The sequence below is a fragment of the Trichosurus vulpecula genome, chromosome 5, assembly GCF_011100635.1.
Source record: "Trichosurus vulpecula isolate mTriVul1 chromosome 5, mTriVul1.pri, whole genome shotgun sequence".
NCBI lineage: Eukaryota > Metazoa > Chordata > Mammalia > Diprotodontia > Phalangeridae > Trichosurus > Trichosurus vulpecula.
In genome coordinates, this window is record NC_050577.1 from 88,478,130 (window position 1) to 88,502,765 (window position 24,636).

A 24,636-nucleotide genomic window follows, 5' to 3' on the forward strand; every position below is an offset into this window, starting at 1 on the left:
AGATATTAAGCTTTTAAGGGGACACTTTTTTCTTCTACCCGTATTAGGATGTTACCACATCTTCAAACAGCAACATTTAGTTGCTCAAATAAGTTTATAAGTTTCTCTGGAGTCCTGTGTTTGTATTTCAAAGTTCCTTCTCTGGTCATCAGGAATATTTGAATGTCCTCTACTACAATAACAATCTTTTTTATTCCCCTGTAAGATTATGTGCAGCTTGGGGTTAAATTATTGTTTGTAAGCTGAGATCTTTTGCTTTTTGGAATGTTCTCATGTGTTGTCTTTTGTCCTTCATTCTCGAAGAGGACCATGACAACAGGAAAATGATGCTATGACTTTTAAGTGAATGAGATTTAAGTGAGAGAGGGCTGCGCCACTATGCAAGAGCCATCTGGGTCTTGTGGCAAGATACAGATTAGGACGACTGGTGATGGCCTCACTCCTGTACTACAATGCTAACGAAGAACCCAACATCTCTTCTCCTTTTCAGAAGAAGCTTTTAGGTCTTGTAGATCCTGACTATTTCCTTGTCACTTTAACTGCTTCTTTCTGGGTGCTTACAATACTTTTTTCTTTAACGGTGGAGCTCCAGATTTTGGCTGTGCCATTTCTGGTACTCTTTAATTTATGATTCTTCCCAGAAGACTAGTGGATTCTTGCTTTCTTTTTTTTCCTCTGGTTTTAAGAGATCTGAGCAGTTTTCAATAATGATTATTTTCCAAGTCAGTTTTTTTTTAAATAACAAATTATCTTACATTTTCTTTTCTTCCAATCTTTTGATTTTGTTCTGATATTATCACCTGTGTCTTTTGAGTCACTGATGTGTTTGGTCTATTCTGATTTTCACAGATGATTTTCAGGGACTCCATTTCTTGTATGAATTTTATTACTTTATTTTATATCCTATTAATTCTTTCGATTCCTTCTTCAAGAGCTTTAACTCATTTTTTATCTCTTGCTTTATTTCTCCTAGATATTCATGCAGTCCCGGTGGAAAAATCCAATTTTTCCTTAGGGATTCTTTATAATTACTGAGTTAATCTTTAGAGGATCTCTAGATTTATCATTTTTGATAATGATCATTATTTTCTTTGACTTACTCATGTCTCCAGTTTTAGTTCCTAAATTGGAGCTTAAGAGATACTTTTCTGCTGAATCATTTACTCGATTCCTTCTTTCACTCTACATATACAACCAGATGTCAAGTCTTCCCCTAGTCAAAAAGCTCCCTATTGCCTCTAAAATAAAAGAGCCTTATTTGGGCACTTAAAGCCCGTCATGATCTGACTGCAACACATCTTCCCAAATTTATGTCACATTATTCCCCTTCACACATTCTACAATGCAGCCAACTTAGCTCTGTCCCGCTTCTCATCCCCGTATCTTTGCACTGTCCCCTCTACTTTTAGAACTTTAGCTGAATCCCAATTTGTGGGTTACTTCTTTCAGGAAACCTTTTCTAATCTCTCGTTAGTAGTTCATGATCTCTGACTCTTTAAATGTGATCTCCCTCCCCTCCTCTGTAAGAATGGAATCTCCCTTAGGACAGAAATGGTTTTTCATTTTGCCTCTGTACCTCCAGCAGCTTGAACAAATGTAGGTGATTAACAAATATTTGCTGCACTGGCTTGTTCTGTGAATGATTTGGACAAATCAAATTTGGGAGGGATATCTAATATGATATGTAAAGATAAAGATTCAAGATGTTTTTGTCAGGTTGGAACACTAGGATAAAATTAGTAACCTTAAATTTCACAGGGTGAAATGTAAAGTTCTATACTTAGGTTCAAAAATTCAACTGTGAAAGAACAAGACAAAAAGTCCCAAAACAGCAATTCATATGGACAACATCATGAGGGTTTGTTTCAGTTAACTTCAATTTAACAATGAGTAATATAACTATTAAAAAGGCTAACAAAACATCAGGCTCCATTATATTAAAAGTAGTGTTTAGGATCATGGAAAATAATGAACCAACTATGACTTCATACCTAGAAGAAAATGGAATAATGCAGCTGAGATGCTAGACAGGTTCTGGAAAAACTAGCGACCAGAAAATAAGATGTTTGAGTTCCAGAAACAAGCATCAAAATTGATGGTGAGCCAATCACCTACTGAGGCAAGAGGACTCTAGAATGTTTTTGCTTTTGAGGAAGAATGGTCTCAAGATGTGGGTAGAAACAAATAGGCACAAGTATCTAGGATTGCCAATATAATTCTAAATTATCTAAAATAATATTAGGGAGGGTGTGTATGGCAGTTGTGGGTAGATCTCTTACCCAAAATGACGGGCTTAGGCATCAAACCAAATAGCTGTTACACTACTCTATGGCAAAAGAGCAGTTCTTAACTTGTAATGACAGTTGCTAAAATTCATTAAAATCCCCCCACTGAATCTAAAAAGTGAAGAAAACACATCTCTAAGTCAGTTTAATGAAGAAAGTACTATGCCTTACAGATTGCTCTTATGAAATGTTTACAAAAGTGGGTTAACAATTACCTATGGTAAAATCACTGAGAGAAAGACAGTGGGACAGGTTTTACTTACTTGCATATGTACTTTTACACAAATAGGTGGCAACAGATACAACAATGAAATACAGAAAAGACTTTTTCATAAAGAAATCTCATAATCTGAAGTTCTACTTAGGCATGTGACAAATAAACCTGCACATATCCGTTTCTCTTACTTGGTAACAAAGACAACAAAAATCCACAAATAATGACAAAGATGTCAAGTAGCCATCAGACTTACCCTTCGGTCTTCTCTAGGTATTTTCATATTGAGGCAAATAACAAAACTGCCTGGCTCAATGTAAGCGCCAAGATGAGGAGCAAGAAGATAAGCAGGAAGAGATCGACTAATACTATAGCTGTCAGATGTATTTTTCAAGTTTATGAACCTAATTTTACTAGAAATACTGTCAATAACTAGAACCTAGGTGTCCTGATGCCCAGTGTTGTGCTGTTTTCACTATGCCATGAGGCCAGATTAGTGACAGACATATGTTCTACATCCACATGAAACAGGAGATAGCTGCCTCATCAGTACATCTTTTCAGGCCCCAATAAAAATTCCCAAGCCTACGAAGAAGCCAAAATGACAGATAAAGAGGTAGACATGAAACAACCAAACTTGGACATTTGGCATATGGCTCCTTCGCCACTTTTAGTGTCAGCTTCTCTCTCATAATGGTACCAATAAGCAGTGAAATGGCCACAAAATACAGTACTGGGGAGGAAGATGAAAAAAAAAAACCCAACAAGATGAAATCCTTTACTTCTGAACTAAAGAATTGCTTGTAATAAAATCTGACAGCTAAAAACTTTAGTCCTAAGAGACTTTCTAAAATCATTTCAGAATTTACAAATAAATAAAAATAAAACCATGAGCAGATTTTTTAAAAACAACCTTAATTTCTATAAAATGAGTAATACACTAGTGTGCTATACTCAGAGAATCCAGTTCTATCCCTCAGGATTTTTAACTAGACTCCAGGGCAAATCCTTATTTATATGAAAGACGCCACAGAACCTTTAATGTCTAGAGAGAGCTAAAATTTTAAAAGTAATTCTTAAAGTTACCTAGCACAGTACTAGATTTTTATATAAGTTCAAAGGATATAGGTCTGAGTCAAGTCTACTGGAATTTGAATTTGAGATTCTGGGTTATTAATTTTCAACCAGTCTTTCAGTGTATAAAGATTTACTTAGCACTTTTTAAGAGATATATTAGAATGGATGATGTAGAATAATACCTGCAGGTAAATAAAAGGTGTCAGTAAGTTTCAAAGATGGTTAAGCCTAAAGAAAAACATGAGTGTTAAAGGTTTTTAAAGGCTCCATTAAGGGAGAAAAACCTAATACACAGGTTAAAATATGAAAGGAAGAATTTTGATGGTGTATATGTGCATACACATGTATACATACATAAATATGCATACATATATATGCATACAAAAGTGCTGATTAACTCATGGATGATTTGGGGAGAGATGAACAATATCAAAATTCCAAAGGATCAAATATTAATGGCCCAAAATGGATTTCAGTTCTTTCAAAGAGTATTTAAAAATGTCTATAGAATTTGTGAGCATTCAAATAATCTCCTAGCAAATCCAGTAGTGCTCAGAAACCCAGGCAGTAATGTACTTTTGTAGCAGTCTGAGATTTTTATTGAAAACTAATAGTGTCCCTCTCTCTGAAATTTCATTCTGCTACTTCATGAACAACAAGCTTTAAGAAAAAGTTGAGGAGGATGAGTAGACTTTCCCCAGATTCAACCTTGAAGATAAGTACAAAAAAAATTCAGCAGAACTTTTATTTATAAATGAGGAGAAGCCACTCAAGTTGTCCCTGTTAAATTTTACCCTATCTATAATGAGAAAGTCTATCTTTGGGAGGACTTGAAATAAATTCTCTAATGGAAGGACCTGAGAGCAGCTATAAGAGAGGATCCTATAATATGCTAAGTATGAGATCACATGTGTCCAATATAGTGGAAGCTTTTGCACTAGGACATCTAATGCACTAAAATGAAGTCAGAGAATTCATAAATAATTATGATTTTCATTAAATACCTAAAGTAAAGCCCCATTCTTTGAATAACCCCAGAGCTATATGACCTCTTGGGGAATTTAGATATCAAATAAAAGACAAATGCTATACATGTACATGCCCAAAGGGGGGGAGGAGAGAGGAGACAGAGATAGACAGACAGACAGACAGAGATGGACAGAGAGAGAGGGAGAAGGGAGGGAGAAAAGAGGGAGGGAGAGGGAGAAAGGAGGGAGGGGGAGGAAGAGGGAGAGCATGAGAAGGAGAGCACAATTCATCAAAGTGTATTTGGAAGGGATTTAAACTATTCCAGCAGCCACAGATGAAAAGAGAAAAGCAGATGAAAGAAAACTCAAGTGGGCATTGCCTAACTGCAGAAGAAGAGGAAAAGACTACTATGATTTGGAATGCTAGAGAATTCAACTATATGAATTAAGTTGTCCTCCTATACCACCTATAGAAAGAAAAAAGCTGTCACAAAATATAAAGCTTTTAATTGGCAGTCAATCTGGGACTAAGTTAGGTATCACACAAGGAGAATTACAGAATGATGTCTGCCTTCTGCAAATTTACAATCCGAAATGGTCCTAATGTGAACAGAGTAAAAACAGAATAAAAAGTTTTAAATAATTACATGAATGAATTTAAATAGCTTTTATAGTATAAGTATTAGTAACACAGTATAGTAAGTATTTACTCTGTCTTGTTACTTTATCATGACAGTGACTGACTATATCCACAAAGAACTGCACTTTATTAAGAGGGCTGTTAGGTTAACTATAAAATCAGAGTGGAAATCAAAGACAACAAATAATCATGGGAGTTTCAAGTCTAAACTAGATGGGTCAAAGTAAATAGTCATCTGATTAACTTGGAAAGGCTTTCCAAAATGAAATAGGACTTTAAAAGCTCAGGACTATAAAGAAATGGCTTTGCAAGCTAGATGGTAAAGTATACAGATACATCACTCTGGGGAAGACTTGATGGTAGTATGTTATCCTGAAGGGTTTTAAATATTCAAATGAGGAATTTGTGTTCTATCCTAGAGGATTTAAGAAGCCACTAAAGATTCTTGGGCAAGACAGTGAAATGGCAAGACTTTGGGAACATTATTTTGGTAGTTATGGGGAAGATAGATTAGGAAGAGGATTGTAAGGACCTGTACCAGAGTGGTGGCAGTGTCAGAGGAAAGAAAGGGGCCTAAGTAGGAGATGCTAATAAGTTGCAATCTTATATCAGTGGACTAAGTGGCTACACAGATGCATCTGTAAATCTATGATAACTGAATTCATGGATGCTGATAAAATCTTCAAGAAAGGGTATGGAAAGAGGAGATTGCCCAGTTTATACAGCTAATAAGTGGCAAACACAGGACTAGGAGTCAAGTTTTTTGATTCTTGGTACAGAGCTTTTTGTTATAACATATTATTTACAAGTTTACCATGGCAAACTTGTCTTTATGTTAAACAGTGTAAGATTAACAATCTAAAGACTAGTCAAAATGCAATCATTATCAACTTTTCTTATTTAATATGTGTGAGGCACAATTATATAATACTAATTATTTCTACCAAAACTATAGTGCAGTTGTTTCTACAATTCATCACATAGACACAAATACCTCATTCAACATGGCTTTTATACACTTAAGCAATCCTGCCTCTTGAAAGAATATAAGATAAGGCTACTTTAATCCTTTCAAAAAATTACACTATTTTGCGTTTTCTTTTTATCCCTTTAAATATCCTTCCTAGTTAAGAAATTAACATTCTTTCTCATATAATTCTTACACAAATTGTACTTTTACTTTTCTACATCTCTTGTTAATTACATGATTTTATCTGTAATAATCTATTCATAAGGTGCTGATAACTTTGGTTACTCCCCCCACCAAAAATGATGAAAACTTTGCATAAATTGCTTAGCACAAAGTTAATCTTATAATGCAAGGCATAAAGAGGATCTAACAGCTATTATATGACTTATCAGCTTTCCTGAAAGGGTCACTCTGTACACTTTCATAAGACTAATTAAATACCTTAACAATGTCATTGAAACTTCATGAATCTTTCAATAAATTACAGCCTTCCTCTACAACATGTTTTCATTTATTAATCTAACTTAAAATGCAAAGTGCTATATAAGAAACCCTTCCACAGTTAAGTAGGGCCACTCAGTTAATTCTGATTATATGGTTTAAATGCAAATGACCACTATAACCTATGACACAATTAAAACTATCACTATCTGTCACAAGATGTTAATCCTCTTATTTCAAAAGTGACCACAGTCTTTAAAAAAAACTCTCCCTAAAAGCCCATTTTGGAAGATATTTTATAACTCATAAGGCAAGAACAGTTGCACATGGAATGGTTCTAGAAATTTAAAAATACATAGTATGCAGAGATAGAAGCCAGTCCTAGGCTTCACACTATGACTAAAATTGCTTAGTGGACTCATGAACGAGCACAACAATAACACTTCAGGCCATCAACTCTTCTAAGGGCTCCACTAAGCACAGAAATATTACTTGTTAACAGAAAAATACTTGTTAGTAAATATACAAAAAGGTATTTTTGTTTTTATTTTCATACATTTAAGCTTATCAACAACAAATTTCTTATACAATTAAGGTTCAAAATATCAGATCTAATTTTATTTCTAATCATTTCACTAAAGTACAGTTTACATTTAATTCAGTGTTCAGATGGCCTTAATTATAAATACACACTCTTCCATAACACTCAAACACAAATAGAAATATAAAAACTATCTGAGGTTTTAGAGGATTCTACTTATTTTCAGGATTACAGAAACTCAAAGTTTTCAAGAAACTGCTAGCAGGGTATTTATGCCTTTACAAGTTGGTTATATTGGATTTTGGACACATCAGAAGTCAAATTTGATTTGACGTAGCAGGTAATGCCAAATTCAAACTAACTTCAATTCTAAATTATGGTGTAAATGAACAACAATGTGCAAAAAATGAACAACAAAGGCAGAGAGGTAGCCAGCAAAGCAGTCTGTAGAGTCAGAAAACACCACAAGGTTGTCTTTAAATCTTTTATAAGGGAAGAAATATCAATCTTCTTTCAATGTTTCCAAAGAATTAGTGGTTTTATCTGTAGAGCTACTTTGTCCACTGATGTAAGATCAAACTTACTAGCATCTCCTTAGGCCCCTTTCTTTCTGCCGACACTGCCACCACTCTGGTACAGGCCCTTATCACCTCATCCCTGGACTACTGCAATAGCCTGGTGGTGAGTCAACTTGCCTCAAGTCTCTTTCAACTCTAATTCATCTTCAGCTGTTAAACCGATGTTCTTCAAGTTGAGGTATATGAATGCAATGGAATACTATTGTTCTATAAGAAATGATGAGCAGGCAGATTTCAGAAAAACCCGGAAAGACTTACGTGAACTGATGCTCAGTGAAGTGAGAAGAATCAGGAGAACATTGTACACAGTAACAGCAATATTGTGTGATGGTCAATTTTGACAGACTTAGCTCTTCTTGAAGCTAATACCAAAAGACTCATGATGGAAAATGCTGTCCACATCCAGAGAAAGAACTATGGAGTCTGAATGCAGATAGAAACATACTATTTTCTCTCTCTTTTTTTCATTTCTTGTAGTTTTTCCATTTTGTTGTGACTCTTCTTTCACAACATGACTAATATGGAAATATGTTTGATATGACTGTACATGTATAGCCTATATCGGGTTTCATGCCATCTTGGGGAAAGGTGTAGGAAGGGAGGGAGAGAGAAATTTGGAACTCGACGTCTTATAAAAGTGAATGTTGGAAAAAAAATAAAATTTTTAAAAAACAATGTTCTTAAAGTGAAGTTCTGATTATGCCACCCCTCTTCATCTTTGCCTTCTAGCTTCACTAGCTTCCTTCCCAAGTTTCAGCTAAAATCCAATCTTCTACAGGATACCATTCCCAATCCCTTAATCCTAGTTCCTTCCCTCTGCTGATTATTTCCAATTTATCTTGAATACAATTTTTTGGTACACAATTGTTTACATGTTGTTTCCCACTGGTCTGAGTTCCTTGAGAGAGGGTACTGTCATTTGCCTCTCTTTGTATCCTCAAGCCTTTGAGACAGGGCCTGGATATAGCATCCGTTAGTTACTGGGTTCCCCAAAAACTGTGACATGATGGCCAATTGTCTAGTGATGAACCTCTTCCAACTTTGCTGCACTAGTTCTTAGGAAACAAGACACACAGTTCTTAGGAAACAGACACAAGTATATTGCCACAGCTATATTCAAGTTTGCTCTGATCTGTAGAACTTAGCACTGCCTTTGAGAATCCTAGGCCATTTCCATTCCACAGTGAGATATTATTAAAACTAAGCTTTCATCAGCATCCTTCCCCCAAAAAAATCCAAAATAATTAGTTCTGAAATTTCTTACTTCCTTCCACAATACAAAATTAAGCATCAGATCATAAAATAAATCAGCTCCACAACAGAGGTATTATGTACATCAACTGGAGAAAGATCTATCATAATGCACAGAGGTCCTAAATAAAACCCAGAAATCATGCCAAAAATGAACTTCCACACATGCCCCTTCCTTACTGATCCCACCCAAAATATCAAATCACTCATCTCCTATATACCCTTGAATAAAGAATTTATCATAATTTTATACAGAATTTGGGAACATTCAAAGTGTCTTTAGAAGCAACATTCCTAACACAAATCACCAAATTAACATCTTCTGGAGGGAAAGACATACTGAGTATGATTATTTATGGTTAAAAAATAAGAAATTTAACATAAGAATTTTTCCTAGCTTTTAGTTTACATAATTTTTGCATTACTGGTTTGGTTTCTTTGATAATTTTACGCATGGTGGCAATAACAATTTCAACGTGTTTGGAAGTGTATGTGCAATTGTTATGACAGATAAGCCAACTGGACAATGAAGAAATAAAATGGAAGATACTGATGACTAAAAATGTTTAGTCTACTACATGAATATCTAAACCAATTTCTGAAGTAAATAAAGTCAGCTTCCCATTAATGCAGGTATGACTTTCTAGGTCAGGATTTTTCAAAGATGACCCCCCTCCCCAAAAAAGAAAAACCAAACCCCAACAACAATCACCCAAACAAAAAACCAAGAACAGCCAGTGTGAGCAGGACTGAGAGAAGACAAAAACACTAAAACACAGTTGTTTACTGTGAATTTCTCCAATCATTATGGATAACAATTTCAGATTATGCCAGGAAAATGACAAACTGTTCACACCCTTTTCATTTAGCAATCCCACCATGGGGAATATACCCCACAGAAGTCAAAGAGAGAAATGAAGTTCCAATATATAAAATAATATTCACAGCAAGACTCTTGATATATTAAAGAACTGAAACAAAGTCTGTGTTCAACACCTGGGGAATGGCTGAAAAGGCTATTATATTAGGAATATAATGGATTAATACTGAACATAAAGACATGATGAATAAGAAGATTTCAGAGAAACATGGGAAGAAATGCATAAACTGATGCAGAGAGAAATAGACAGAACTAAGAGAAGGAGATGGAGACTGACTAAACTTCAGGTCCAATAGGTATACAGAATTTCCAGATCCTTACAGATTAGTACATCCTTTTCAATTTACAGTATTAGAGAATTAGGACTGGGTAGGACACTGAATGGTTAAGTGATGTGCCCAAGTTCACAGAGCCAAGGAAGTATTAGAGATGGAACTTCAACTCAGGTCTTTCTGATCCTGAGGACAGACCTCTGTCCATTACAACACCCTGCCTCTGAAGAAACTAAGAGAATAAATACCATGACAACAATGCAAATTAAAAGAAAGATAAAAAATAAGTAGCAGAAAAACCATTGCAGATCCTAGAGAACATATAGTGAAATCTATCTCCTTTCTCACTATATTGGAGGGTTTTGCTTAATTGTTGTTCTTTGTTTCAAGAAAGAGTTCAATCTAGGAGGTTGGAAGGCTGAAATGACTGTGAAATGAAGACAAAAGGCATAACTAAAAGGTATTCAATAAAGTTATATGATTTCATGACTACAAAATGTTTGAAAACCTCTGCTGCGGATAATGTTTATTAAGTGGTTTTTTACTCTGTTTTCTCTCCTTTATGGAAGATACAATTAGGAAAGAAGTAGTCACACTTGGGCTATATAATATATAATATAAGGCTTAGAATATATTCGATGTTATCGGGGGAGAGGGAAAGTCACTTTTGCTTATATAAAATGAAAAATCTTAACAGCACATTTAATCGAGATTGTGTATCTTCAATGATCTTTTAAATAATTGCAAATAGGTAACATGATTGACTGGAGTTGTACATTTAATAAGAGTAATTATCTTGGTTAAAAACAAGTTACGCAACTTCCTTTGTATAGTGCTGCCATAAATTTGTTTTAAAAATCCGTGAGACTTCAGATCAACACCCATATTTATACAGTAATCAATAAATACTTTGATGATACTTAAAATACTCTGAGCAAAGAGTATTTGCAATAGTTCTAAGAAAATCTATTAGGAGCAGCTAGGTGGCACAGTGAGTAGAGCACCAGCCCTGGAGTCAGGAGGACCTGAGTTCAAATTCAGCCTCAGACACTTGACACACTTACTAGCTGTGTGACCTTGGGCATGTCACTTAACATCAATTGCCCTGCCTTCCCCGCTCCGAAAAAGAAAAAAGGTTAAAAAAGATCTATTACTTGTTTTGTAGAGCCCTAAACATCTTCACAGTGCTGTATAAATGCTTATTTAAATACAACATTGCTACTACTTGTTGGGTATGTTATAATAAGGATTCTTTTTTTGTGTGTGGGTTGGAGTAAATTGACACTGATTCTCCAATTTTATAATTCTGTGTTGCTAAACTAAAAATTAAAATTATAATATAATTTCTTGTTCTAAGTACATAATTTTAAAATACAGCTTAAGAGTTCTAATAATTACTTTACAAGCAAGTGAGTTAGTACACTATAAAAGTATATCTATTTCTTGGGCTTTGGGTTACCAGGGAACCAAGCTTTTTTCCGATGCTATGAATCATGTGCAAGGTACTCTGGTAAAACAGCAAGTAAAGTTAAAGGGTTACTGAATTTTAGAAACCATCTTATTTAATAGCTGTTACCATAGTGTTTAGCTGCTGCTGTTCCTCCTGCAGATGGGAATTCATTGATATGATTAAATTTGATGGTATGATAATGTATGGTAATCGTGATTAATCAGAAACCCACTAGCAAATGGAGGATGTTGGGCATTATGTCACCTGCATTTTAAACTGCATTCCTTCCATGCCAGCCTGACAATATTTGACAGCTGGAGGGATCTCATACTACATCTGCTTACTACTACTTATAGTTCTGATAGGAAAAAATGCCCATCATTCCTTCACTGTCTTTATTGCTATAATTACTGGGCTTTGCAGACAAGTAGTGAAAACACTAAGTGTTCCAAAAGAAAGCATTTTTTCCTCATTGTAGTACATCCTCAATTCACATCTGCAAAGACCATAATCTGAAAGAAATGTAATTTGATGCAGCAGTCTCATTCAAACATGATTTGCATGAAATGCCGTATAAAGCACAATCCAAGGAATGTCAATCAACACCACCTGATACCATGTACCCTGCTAAATGAAAACAAAATACATTAAAAACTACCTGTGATTTGCTACTGCTACACAGTAAATAGAAAGAAAATTTCATTTAATGGTAATATTATAATAGTAATGCCATAGCCAAACAAAATAATTTAAAAATCAGAGGCACAATAGCATCGTTCCTATACCTAATCTTTCAGTGTTTTAAACAAACACACCACTATGAAACTGTTTAGTGGCCAAATTTGTTAAAAGATATCTTTTAACTAAGCCACTGGCTTTCAAAGAGTAATGAATGGACTGAAGAGATGCTAAAATATGCTAGCCAAGATGCTTTAGAACATTATCACTTAAAATCATATAAGACTTTAGTATTTGTAGCAATTTAAGGGGAATGAAAGTTAGTCTAAAAATCAAAACTTAAAATGCTACTTTGTAAACCTTCAATATGATGAAGCTATTTCTGTGATAGCTTCAAGGGGCAAACTTTACATATGACCTTTGGCCAAAGGCGTAACAAACATCAGGAAAAAAGGGACTACAAAACTGAGTTGTAACAAGAGAAAACAATAGTTAATAAATTAGGTGGAAAAACTGAATTGTAAATTCATTATTTTGTTTAAAATAAAGAAGGCACCTTGGAAATGAAAGCAAAACTCACATAGAAATGAAAATAGAGGTTTACTAGTGTAAAGGCAATTCAAAATAATTAGCAAAATATAAAATGGGTCCGGGAAATGAGATTTCAGAGCCTAAGTGGCTGATACAGCACATTCTAACCCTCAGGGGTATATGCTAGCTGCCTAAGCCAATCAGCCATGCTAAGAATCTGTTATTTAAATAACTAGAGTATATTTATGCTTTCTCAAAAAGATTCAGTTCTCTGATAGTACATTTCAAAACATTAAGTGATCTACAAAAAGAGCACAAGGGGGTAAGGAGGATGTTTCTATTCTCCTACTACAATTATTTTGTGGTAAAATTCTAGGTTGTATCAGGTCCTTCTAGTCATAATTATTTAAATATACATATACTCAGAATAAAAGTATATATATGAATAAGAAAAGATTTTAGTCTGAGTCCTTTAAATACCATAGTCCCTGAACCTAATATGGGAAAGTCATATAAAATTCCAGTAGAAGCACAAGGTTCTGATAAGGAAAATTCCCATTATCTCTAAGCATTTATTGCTCAAATATAATTTTTTCTTTCAAACCACTTAGCAAGTATTTCTAAGCATGCTTATTCAAACTCCAAAATTTCTAATTCAAATTCCTAAATAGTTTGGCTTTACGTCAACAGAACTAAAACAAAACCTTGTTTTAATATTCTATATTATTTTGAAAAAACTGGCAATTTTAACTTAAATGGTAGCTATTCCTAAAATAAATAGCCAACAACATAAGTATACATGATAATACTGATGGAATAATACTCCTCCTGGCTAAATTTTTAATAATGACTTAGTACAAAGGTTCTTACAGAGGGTCTGTGAACTTTTTTCTTCTTAGTATTTTGATAATTCTATTTCAACACAATTGGTTTCCTATATAATCTCATGTATTTTATTTTATGTAAGCATACAAAAACATTATACCAAGGAGTCCAGAAGCTTCATGAGACTGCCAAATGGATCTATGAGACAAAAAAAGGCTAAGAACTCCTAATTTAAGGTTTACAAAAAAGTATTTTCCTTTACAACCACTCAGATGAGAAAGATGTGAATATATTATCTTCACTTATAGATGGAAAAAAAGTTAAGTGATTTACCCATGATCACAGATCAAGCAAACATCTTAGGCATGCTTTGAACCCAGGTATCCTGACTCCCAAGACCAGAAGTACATACATTATGCCATAATGATTCCTAACTCTCAGTTCCTTTTTTACTTCATATGAATATAAGTGAATATTAAAAACTTATACTTATTACTAGAAGTTACTACTCATGAATGATGTATACTGATAATTTTATAGTAATTATCTAAACAATGTCACATGATAATTTTAAGATATGTCCTTCTTTTAAATAAGCTGCAATAATCACATACAATGGTACTTTGTGACAAACTTCTCATAAACTGTAGGAATATAGGCTCAAAACTTTGAATTTCTTATGCCTTGAGCTAACTTTCAAAAAATTATTATTAAAACAATTCTAAATATATACTTATGTTTGAAAAATAATATATGTTAGTAAGAGTAAATGTTCATTTTACTGGTCCTTAAAATAATAAACATATACTTGAAGCCTTAAAGGATAAAAAGTGAAAATAAAATGTTTCCTCTTAATTGATTCAGTTCACTATTTTTTAACTACAGACAAGATAACAAGTCTTCAGCTTTTGCGTACAAGTGTACTATCCTTTGAACAATAGCTACAGTCATTAAAAGTAACCAAAAAAATCATGTTTTTATAAGGCAAACTAATTTTAATTGGTCATGAAGGCTATTAAACATAAGTTAACCATCTAACAGTACAAAAAACCACCCTCTATCAGTGTACCTAATTTTTATCTTTGTATAATAGGGGTTTTTTTCCCCTTGTTTCTGTCTGATTTGTGAAGTGAAACGTACCCCATATTGATAACTGTGTGATGTCAATTCTCTATAATTTCATTCCCAAGTGAGATTTAATTATATGTAACTAATTTCACCTTGAAGCTACGCTTTGTTTAAATTTTATCTAAGAAATGTTATGACTAGTATTTCATGATATCAATCAAGTTTAATTTAGCAGCAGTGGAGAGAAAATAAATGTAATCCAAAAAAAAAACAAACTAAAAGGTACATGAAAAAGAGAGGGCCATAACCATAATAAAAGTATTTTTCCTTTACACAATAATCTGAATGTCACTTTGAAAATGCCTTCAATATAATGAAACAGGTACCAGATATAATTACTTTAAGAAGATGGGCTACAGAGTAAAGTAGAGCAACAGCCTTTAAAACAGAAATCACACCTGACTTTGGCTGAAGAAAGAGCTTTTCATGCTTAAGAAACCAAAGTTGGGAGAGAATACTTCCTAAATATTATCAAATGTCTCCAAATAGACACTAAAGTTTATTATCACCTAATTCTCTAAGTCACTGGAGGGAAGCACATCCTAATCCAGAAACAATTGGCATTGTTCCTGAGAATGCTTTTTTGGAAAAGGACAACTCTTATATTCAGAATAATCAAAAAAAAAAAGCTAAATTTTTCACGAAATGTAAAATATTAATGTATTGTATTCTAAGCTTTATCTGAGTTTTTTCCCTCCAAATTATCACATAAATTTATTGAAGTACATTTGGAAAAAACACAAATGAAAATTCAAAGTGACTATTCTAATTTTATAGCTGCTGTAAACACATTTTTAGAAGGCTATCAATTACAGTATTGACTTATGTCTATTCCCTGTTCAAAATTTCTTGTCCATTTTAAATTTTAGCTTATATCACCTTATTATTGTCATAATAAAAATGAAATAAACCTGAAACCTAGTTCAGTAACAGTTTAGACATAGACTTTAAGATTTTTTCATGCAGAATACTGTATTTCATACAGAATACAGAGTACTTTAAAAGTGCTCAAAATATTTCTCCTTTTCAGTAAGCTACCTTTCAAACATATTCATCAAAAGAAATATACTCTGCAATTTAAAGCACAGAAATGCTTACTCCAAAATCAAATAATTCACTGATTTATAAAGAGATTTAATAAATTATGTGAAGAAAGAACAAATACTTTTTTCTTTACTTATTTTCATTACTTGAAACATTTACAATTTTTTTTACTGACTGGATGATCAGTTTTAAGAATCATCAGCATTTCACAAATATTACTATAGAAAACAATCCTCTAAACCACCAAAACGGTACTTGAGTAATAACAATAGGTAATTAATAATAATAATAAATAACAAAATAATAAATAATCATACTGAAATAACTCATATTTACACAGCATCTTATGGTTTAAAAAGCACTAGATAGTTGAATCCACTTTTGATATATTTACAGAAAGAAGTAGATCTATTTTCATTTTCTGTGGACTTTTGCAATTTAAGTATTTAAAAGGTCATTCTTCATATTTTAGGATTATTTTCTGTTCAATATAACTACATATCTACATATTCTTATTTTATGAACTCATAATTACAACTATAATAAAAGCCTTATACTGTGTAACAAATTCAAGGAAATATTTTTCCAACAAACCAATTAAGTCAGAAAAATGAAAGAAACTAAGGAGAAGTTCTGAAATATATTTTTAAAATTATTTTTTGCAAAGCTGTTAAGTCAAGTGACAGCATTTTTTTGTTTCAAAAAACAATTTGTTAAATTTTACATACGTCTGTCTGTACATACACACACAACTTTTAATAATGGAAGGATCTTTGCACTTAATACAAGGAGGCAATAATAAAATCAAAATCCATATTCTTTAAACTAAAATGCATCTGAACTTCCCACTGGTGACTCTGATCCAACAATTTTACAGTTAAACAAAATTAATTCTGCTCTCAAAAATCCATTGACCTTAAGCTTTTAACAAACATTTTCAACTGCACAGATTATTGTCAATATTTACAAATCCTTAAAATTATATTTAGCTGGAGCCACTTTTATTTGCTATATTAATATTTCTTTGCAAATGTATGCTTATCCATATCACAGCAGAAGGACCAGCTGCTACTCACTGGGAATCTCTGGGGTCCTACAGCAGGTCTGGGCTGGCTGGGTACTGGTAACAAGGGCACTAAAAGAAGAAAAACACCTTTCATTGTGAATTTGTTTTGGTTAACAATGGTACAAAAAGAAATAATGCAATTTACCAAACAGGTAAGAAGTTGAGGCTTAGGGCAAATTCTTGAGCAACACACACACACACACACACACACACACACACACACACACACACACACACACACACGTATCTTTTTTTTTTAGAAGAAAGCACACCAATATTCCAAGTAGTAATAAAAAATTTAGATTTCATTAGTTAAATATTTATAGATTACATTTTTCTTCAGGAGATGAGTCATTTCCTGTCTATTTTTCAAGTAAGTATAACTAAAAGAACATGGAAGAATTTAATTCTGATGCTCCCATACACTCAAAAATCTAAGTACAAGTACGAGTAATTTTTTGTTAATCATAGGGGAAAAAGGAAACCAAGGTACAATAGAAATGACTTTTATAAGGAAGTCTATTGATTAGAAAGAAGTACCATACATTTTAACTATTCCATTTAAAAGAGGCTATTACATACTACTGTGCTTTAAAAAAATTCTCTGGAACTTAAATATTGTGATTTTATAAAAACAAAACAAAATACAATTACACAAGGAATTTTGCAAATAAGTTCTACTCTAAATTTCACATAGCAAGTGGTAGCTGTGTTTGGAGACAGCAGAAAATTCGGAGAAAATAAATCTGAAGAGTACAATGATTGAGGGTATGAGAGGAAAAAAATTAATTTTTAAATTAACAAATGACCTCATCTCAGCTGCTCATGGAATTCAGCACATTAAACTTCTTATTTAACAACAAGATTTTATAGTTCAAACTTTAAAAGTGTTGCTAGGCTAGATAAACCATTGTCTGAAAATCTGACTCAGAAAGACTCTGTCATTTAAAGAAAGACAAGACTTGCTGCAAGAAAAAGTTTAAAGGGGGATAGGGGTAGTACAAGGGTGAGAAAGAGAGGGAGGGCAAGACGGTCATTCCTCCCAAGAGAATAATTTGCAGAGATTTGAATTTTACTGTTAGTAGGTTAATCTAAAATATTTTTTTTCTTTCTGTTTTACCTAAGTAGTTCAATAGCCTTTTACTACATGCTTACTCTATCTGAGGGCAGCTAGGTGGCGCATTGGATAGGGTGTCGAAGCTGGAATCACAAAAACTCATCTTTCTGAATTCAAATCTCACTTCAGGCACTTCCTAAACTGTGTGACCCTGGGCAAATCATTTAACTCTATCTACCTCAGTTTCCTCATCTGCAAAATGAACCGGAGAAGGAAACAGCAAACCACTCTAGTATTCTTGCCAAGGAAATCTTCAATGGGGTCACAACAAATACTATTGAAATAACTACTGAATAACAACAAATACTCTATCTGAGACATTGGATTGTAAACCAGTAAACAAAATACTGCCCTCAAGTTACATGAGATCTAGTTGAAGAAACAAAGCAAAGGAAGTGAATAAATTATAAAGGAATATATCAGGAAGTACAAAATATGATACACAAATTCATCAATATTCCTTAGTTTTAGATATGGAATCCAAAATATCAATTTATAGAATCAGAAATCTCAGCTAAAAGGGTCCTCAAAGGCCATCTGGAACAAGAATCCCCTCTCCAACATGCCTGTGTGGTCATCTAAGTTTTCTTTAAAAAATTTTAGTAGGGAGTATCCAATGAAATGCATTCTACTCCTGGATCTCATTCTGGCCACACAACTATCTCCATCTCCTTTAGCTGACACATAAAAATCTTCACATTGTCTTCTACACATTTCTAGCATGTAAACTGTCATTGCTAACAAGGTGTAGATGTCAGAGAAAAAGGCAGCAAAGCTCAGAGGCCCAATCAACAAACAGGCAATTTATAAATGAGCCAAGAACTATGCTAGGCCCAGGGCATCCAAAGAAAACATTGAAATAATCCTTGCCACCCCAAAAAAAAAAATAAACGTACATTCTCTCAGGGGAGACAACATATACATACACAATAAGTATATCTAGAATTTTTTAAAAATCAACACAAACTTTAGGGAGGACCAGCAACTATAGGGAGAAGGGAATCAGGAAAATAGAAGGTCAAGCTTCAGCTGAGTCATGAACAAAGTAAACGATTCTACAAGGTGAGGGAGATGCACATTCCAGGCATGAAGGAAACTAAATGGAAAGGCATGCAAACGAGAGATGGATTGCAACGTATCAAGAACAGAAAGAATTTCAGTCTAGCTTGAAATCCAATCTAGATCACAGAGTGCTGGAAAGGGAATCATGTGCAATAAAGATGGAAAGGCAGGTTGCGGCCAGATTATGAAGAGCTTTAAATGTCAGGATTTTATAAGCAATAGGGAGACACTGGAGTTTACTAAATTTGAGGAGGGGCATGATCATAACTGAGCTTAATAAACCACTTTAACAAATAATGTGGAGGATAGACTCAAATGAAGAGACACTGGAGGCAGAGAAAAGTGGTGGCCTTTTAAGTAATAAAAGGAAGATGTATGCAAGAGGTAGAAGCAACAAAATTTTGGCAACTAGTGCACATGTTGGGTGAGGGAGAGTTAGGAGTCAAGGATAATGCTAAGGCTGCAAATTTTGGTGCTTAAAAGGATGGTGGTTCCCTCGACAGAAACAGGCAAACTGGAAAAAGGGCAGGTTTGAGTGTTTGAGGGAGGACAATAAAGAGTTCTGAATTGTACACGTTAAACTCAAGTTGTCTATGTAACTTCTGGTTTGAAATGTGCAATAGGAAAACACAGTTTAAAAGGGAGTCGAGATGGTGAAATAATAGAAGGAGTAAAGTAGTGTACCGTCTGTACCAGATGGAATCCTAATAGGATAATCCAGAAAAACTCACAATGAGTTCTTTGTCCAACACCAGGGAGGTCTGAAGACACCGGGTACAGAGTCAGCCAGAAGCATATTGTGCAGGTAGCATTCCAGCATCAAGAAGAATCTGTGTACCAGGACAAAAGGGGGTTCCAGACCCATGGCAGGGGTGCACTGTGATGAGAACAGGTGTGAACTGAAAGTTTTATTACTTACTACCCAGTTCCAGATCCAGAGCAGATTGAGGAAGGGATCTGTGCAGGGGAGTGGTGATCCTGGGTAGGGAGGCACAGAGCTAAATATAGAGAAAGTTCAGAATTCATGAAGAGCAGTGATGTGACTCAGACTTCCAAGGGCAGATTAGGTTCTCATTTCCAGCATCTAGGCCAGACTGCAGAGAAATAACCAAGGCAGGAATCCCAGACCAAAGGAGAATCTAAAAGTTTGCTATTTTTAACCAAAAAAGGTGTCCAGTTAGCTGATAAGAGGCGGAGTCCAACACCATTCTACTCCTGTAAGGAACCTGCAAAGGCTGGGGAGATTTGGGGGATGGGGAGGGTGCAGGATCAGCTATCGGACTTTGCCCTGAATCAGATGGCTTTGGGAGCACTGAAAGCTGGCAGGGCCCAGTTTCTTCCCTGAGATCCATGAATATCACAGGACCAACCCAAACATTCCCTCCAGAAGTGCCACAAAGCCTATCCCCAAACATCAAGTCCAAAACCAGGAAGTAGGATGGAAGAATGGGCGAGCAAAAAAGTAACTCCATCACAGCAAGAGTTTAAAAAAAAAAAAGGTTTAAAATGTTTTTATAAACAGAAGTACTTGCCAAAAAAAATTAGAAAAGAACCATGGAAGAAAAAATTAGAAAGAACTTGACACAAGAGGTACAAAATCTTACCTAAGCAACAAATACCTGAAAATTCAAAATAACCAAATAGAAAACAATGACTTCATAAGGCAACAAGAAATATTAAAACGAAAACAAAAGGCTGAAAATAATAAAAAATATGTAAGGTATTTCAAAGTGAAAGCAAATGACCTGGAAAACAGATCAAGGAGAAAAACTTGATGATCATTGGACTAGCTGAATATCATAACCAAAAAAAAAGAGCCTACACATATTTCAAGAAATCTTAAAATTTCTAAAATCTCTTAGAATAAGGCAAAGTGGAAATAGAAAGAATCCACTGACCACCCCCAAATAAAAACGCCCAGGAACACCACAGCCCCAAAACAGAGCTTCCCAGTCAAAGAAAAAATACTCCAAGCAGCCAGAAAGAAAGAACTCAAGTCCCAAGGAGCCAGTCAGGATCACACATGGATGAACAGTGATAAAACAAGAAAAACAGCTTACATTCAAATATGGGGAGATAATATATGTCCCCACTAAACTTATTATCATCATCTTAATGCATTGAGATAGTCCAATTAGACAAAGGTTAGAAGTGGTTCATAGTCTGATGATTTTAAGAAAAGAATGGAAAGAGAGGGGAAGAGGAATACACTGTATGGAGTGGGGTGAGGAGTGGAGTTAAAATTATCCCACATAATCAGTATGCATATGGAGAAGGTAGAAAGAGGAATGGCTGACACTTGAACTTCTCTCTGGCCTAAACTGGTTAAAGAAGAATACATACACACATACATGCACACACATACATGTTTACAGAAATGTATTTTATTCAATACGGACATAGAAGGGGAAAGAAAATGGGGTAGGAGGAATTAGAGGGAAGGTGGGTTAAAGGAAGGATTAGTTCCAAATAAAACAATCTCTATAGATACACAAAAATATTTACAGCTTGCTTTGAGGTAGTAAAGAATGGGAATCTGAGAGGATGCCCGGAAGTCAGGGAATGGAATAAAAAGTTGTGGTATACAAATGTGATAGAATATTATTATACCAAACTCTTATCACTATGACCAACCTGGATTCCAGGGGACTAATGATGAAATATGCTACTTACCTCCTGATAGAGAAGTGAAAGACTCAGAATACAGAATGACACAAAGAATTTTTGGACAGAAATTTGTTTTGAAAGACTCTACATTTTTATAATTGATTTTGTTTTTCCTGTGTTCTAAATTGAGGACTGTAAGGGGGAGCTGCGGATCTTTTTTCATTAAAACAAATAAAATATTTTTTAAAAAAGAAATTCCCAACAGGCACTTGGTAACATGAGAGTGGAGCTCAGGAGACAAACTGGGAAATATAGACCAGTAGGCTACTACATATTAAATTATACCCATGAGAAATGGTGAGACTGTCAAGTAAAAGAGATGAAGAGAAAATCAGGGTCCAGGGCAGAATTGCGAAACACCTACAATATGAAAGCATCATTTGGATGACAAACCAGCAAAGGGAACTGAGGAGTAGCCACAAAGGCAATAGGATTAGTAAACCAAGAAAGAGCAGTGTCATAAAAATCCAGAAAAGAGTTTCCAAGAGAGGAAGAAGATCACCAATGTCAAATGCTACAGAGAAGAATCAAAGAGGATGAAGACTGACAAGAAACCATCAGACTTGGCAACTAAAAGACCATTCCAAAGATCAAAAAACAATTTCAGTTGAGTGATGAATTTGGAAGCCAAATCTTGAAGGGGGGAGAACAGAGAAGTAGAGACATCTAGCATAGGTATTTTTTTCTTTCTTTTTCAGAAGACAGAAAGAGTGAAATCAGGCCATACATATTCCAGAATGAAAGCATCTTGGGGATTAGATCAGCATTCCCACCTGAAAGTTAAATTAATTAACATGCTTAGGAGTCATACAAAGAGAATGGTGATATTATATGTAATCAAACTGGCCTACATATGGTAATGACTAGAGAGGTAGCAAGGACAGTATAGAACGTGGACAACCAGGCAAAACTCAGGTGAAAAGTATAATTAAATATACAGCAATGAGGATTCTGGGTTTTTTCCTCTCATGCCACAACAGTGGTGTGTCAGCCATTTACAGGTATCTATGTAAATCTGAAATAACTCAACACTACTACCAAGACACAATAAACACCACGAAAAAAGAGCAGCATAAAAATGAAGCTGTATTTCCCTATTCATATTAGAGGTTCCTGACTGATTGTACTGATGCCCCTAGCCCCAATATTCTAACTTCTTTATGGGCCCCACTGAACAGATTTAACTGCACAATCTGGCTTTAATCACACCACAGGCCCCCAGACTCAATATAGCCACTCCCCCTAGCTAGCCACTGCCCCCAGATCACATATTTGAACAGGTGTGTTCTTGTAATCAACCACAACCCACATCATCCATTTAGCCCAATTTAGGACCAAAATACCTAACTATCCATCTTGACCAGGCAGGACCACAATAGCCAATCAGAGGGCACCACAACTAGGATGTTTGACCACTGAACCACAGAAGGGACCCCTCCACATTATCTGATTCCTTAACAAATCCCTTCTTCCTTTTTACTATTCGTAATTTCTGTTGTGTAATCAGCATCATTACACTATAAATTTGCTTGTGTTGTCTTACTAAGTTGCTGATTCCTCTTGGAACTTAGCCCACTTCTGAGGGGCGTCAATCCTCAATAAATGTCTTAACATAGGTTAGAGATGGTCTAACTGAATTCTTTGAGACAGTGCCACCACAACACACCATGAAACAGAAACAGTAGCATCAAAAGTCAATCTTACCTTTCCTTCCCAATCCCTACTGGGAGAGAAAAGGAGGGAATACACAATTATTAAAATCTACCATGTGCCAGACACTGTGCTAAATACTTTGCCAATATTATCTAATTGAAAACTCACAACAACCCTGAGAGGAAGGTGCAAGGGACAACCAGTACACATCAATGACATGCAATACCCAACATGCATTTTTCCATCATCATTTATGAGCTTAATTCTTCTAAGATCAAAATATTCTAGAATCGGCAATCACTTGGTATCACCAAGAGAATAGAGGTGATCAAGACAACATCATTTTATGACAGAAATAGTTTGGAACTACTGAAAATACATCATAATCGCTCAAGTGGCAATCCAGTTCAATCTTCATCTCCTCCCTAATTCTAGGCAAAGCTCAATGACTATCAAAAATATTTGTCCAAATTAAGCTCAAGGATATAAACTCAAGTTAATATGGCACTTTCAGGTTTACAGAATACTACCTTCACAAAAGCTTTACAAAGTACAAAAGTTTTATCCTTATCTTGCAGATAAAAAAAATTGAAGTTCCTCAAGTGATTTGCTCATGGTCATATGGCTGATTAAGTTTTGAAACTAGGGTTAATATAACAAACAACATTTTTCCCCATCCACTTTGCTAGAGTCACTCACACTATAAAAGCAAACTATTTTACAATACTGTGGATTTTACCTCCACTTCAGAAGTAAAGTCTATAAGATGCAGCTCAGGCACCAGTTTCTGCACGAAGCCTTTCCTGATCCCCTCAAATGCTAGTGCCCTCGCTCACAACTATTTCATAGTCAAGTCAATAAGCATTTACTAAGTACTTTACTATATGCCATGAACTATAATAAGCTCTTAAGATACAAAGAACAGTAAAACAAACAAAAAACAAAACCAGTCCCTACTCTCAGGGAACTCAGAGACTAATGGAGGAGACAACATGCAAACAACTATGTACAAACAAGACAGATACACCGGTTGAATCAAAGATAATGATAGAGGGGATGCACTAGCATTAAGGTAGGTGGGGAAAGCCTTCTCATAAAAAAATAGGATTTTTACCTGAAACGTGAAGGAAGTCAGGAGACACATTAGGAAGGAGAAAATTCCAGGTACAGAGAAAGGCCAATCAACACGCATTATGTAGGGTGATAAGAGTGTTGTGTTCAAGGGATAGCAAGGACACCAGTATCACTGCATCACAAAGTATATGGAGGATAATAAAGTGTAAGAAGACTGGAAAGGT

At 34.7% G+C, this 24,636-nt stretch overlaps 1 protein-coding gene across 3 annotated transcripts in view; it reads right to left on the reverse strand.

Annotated features, from left to right (window-relative positions):
* RBM33 (RNA binding motif protein 33) overlaps positions 1 to 24,636 on the reverse strand; it is a 182,058-nt gene that overhangs the window by 86,550 nt on the left and 70,872 nt on the right. For all 3 annotated transcript variants that reach the window (XM_036758876.1, XM_036758875.1, XM_036758877.1), the window contains one exon: positions 16,850 to 16,908. In XM_036758876.1, the coding sequence (XP_036614771.1) occupies positions 16,850 to 16,908 (59 nt within the window). The remainder of the gene's footprint in view (positions 1 to 16,849; positions 16,909 to 24,636) is intronic.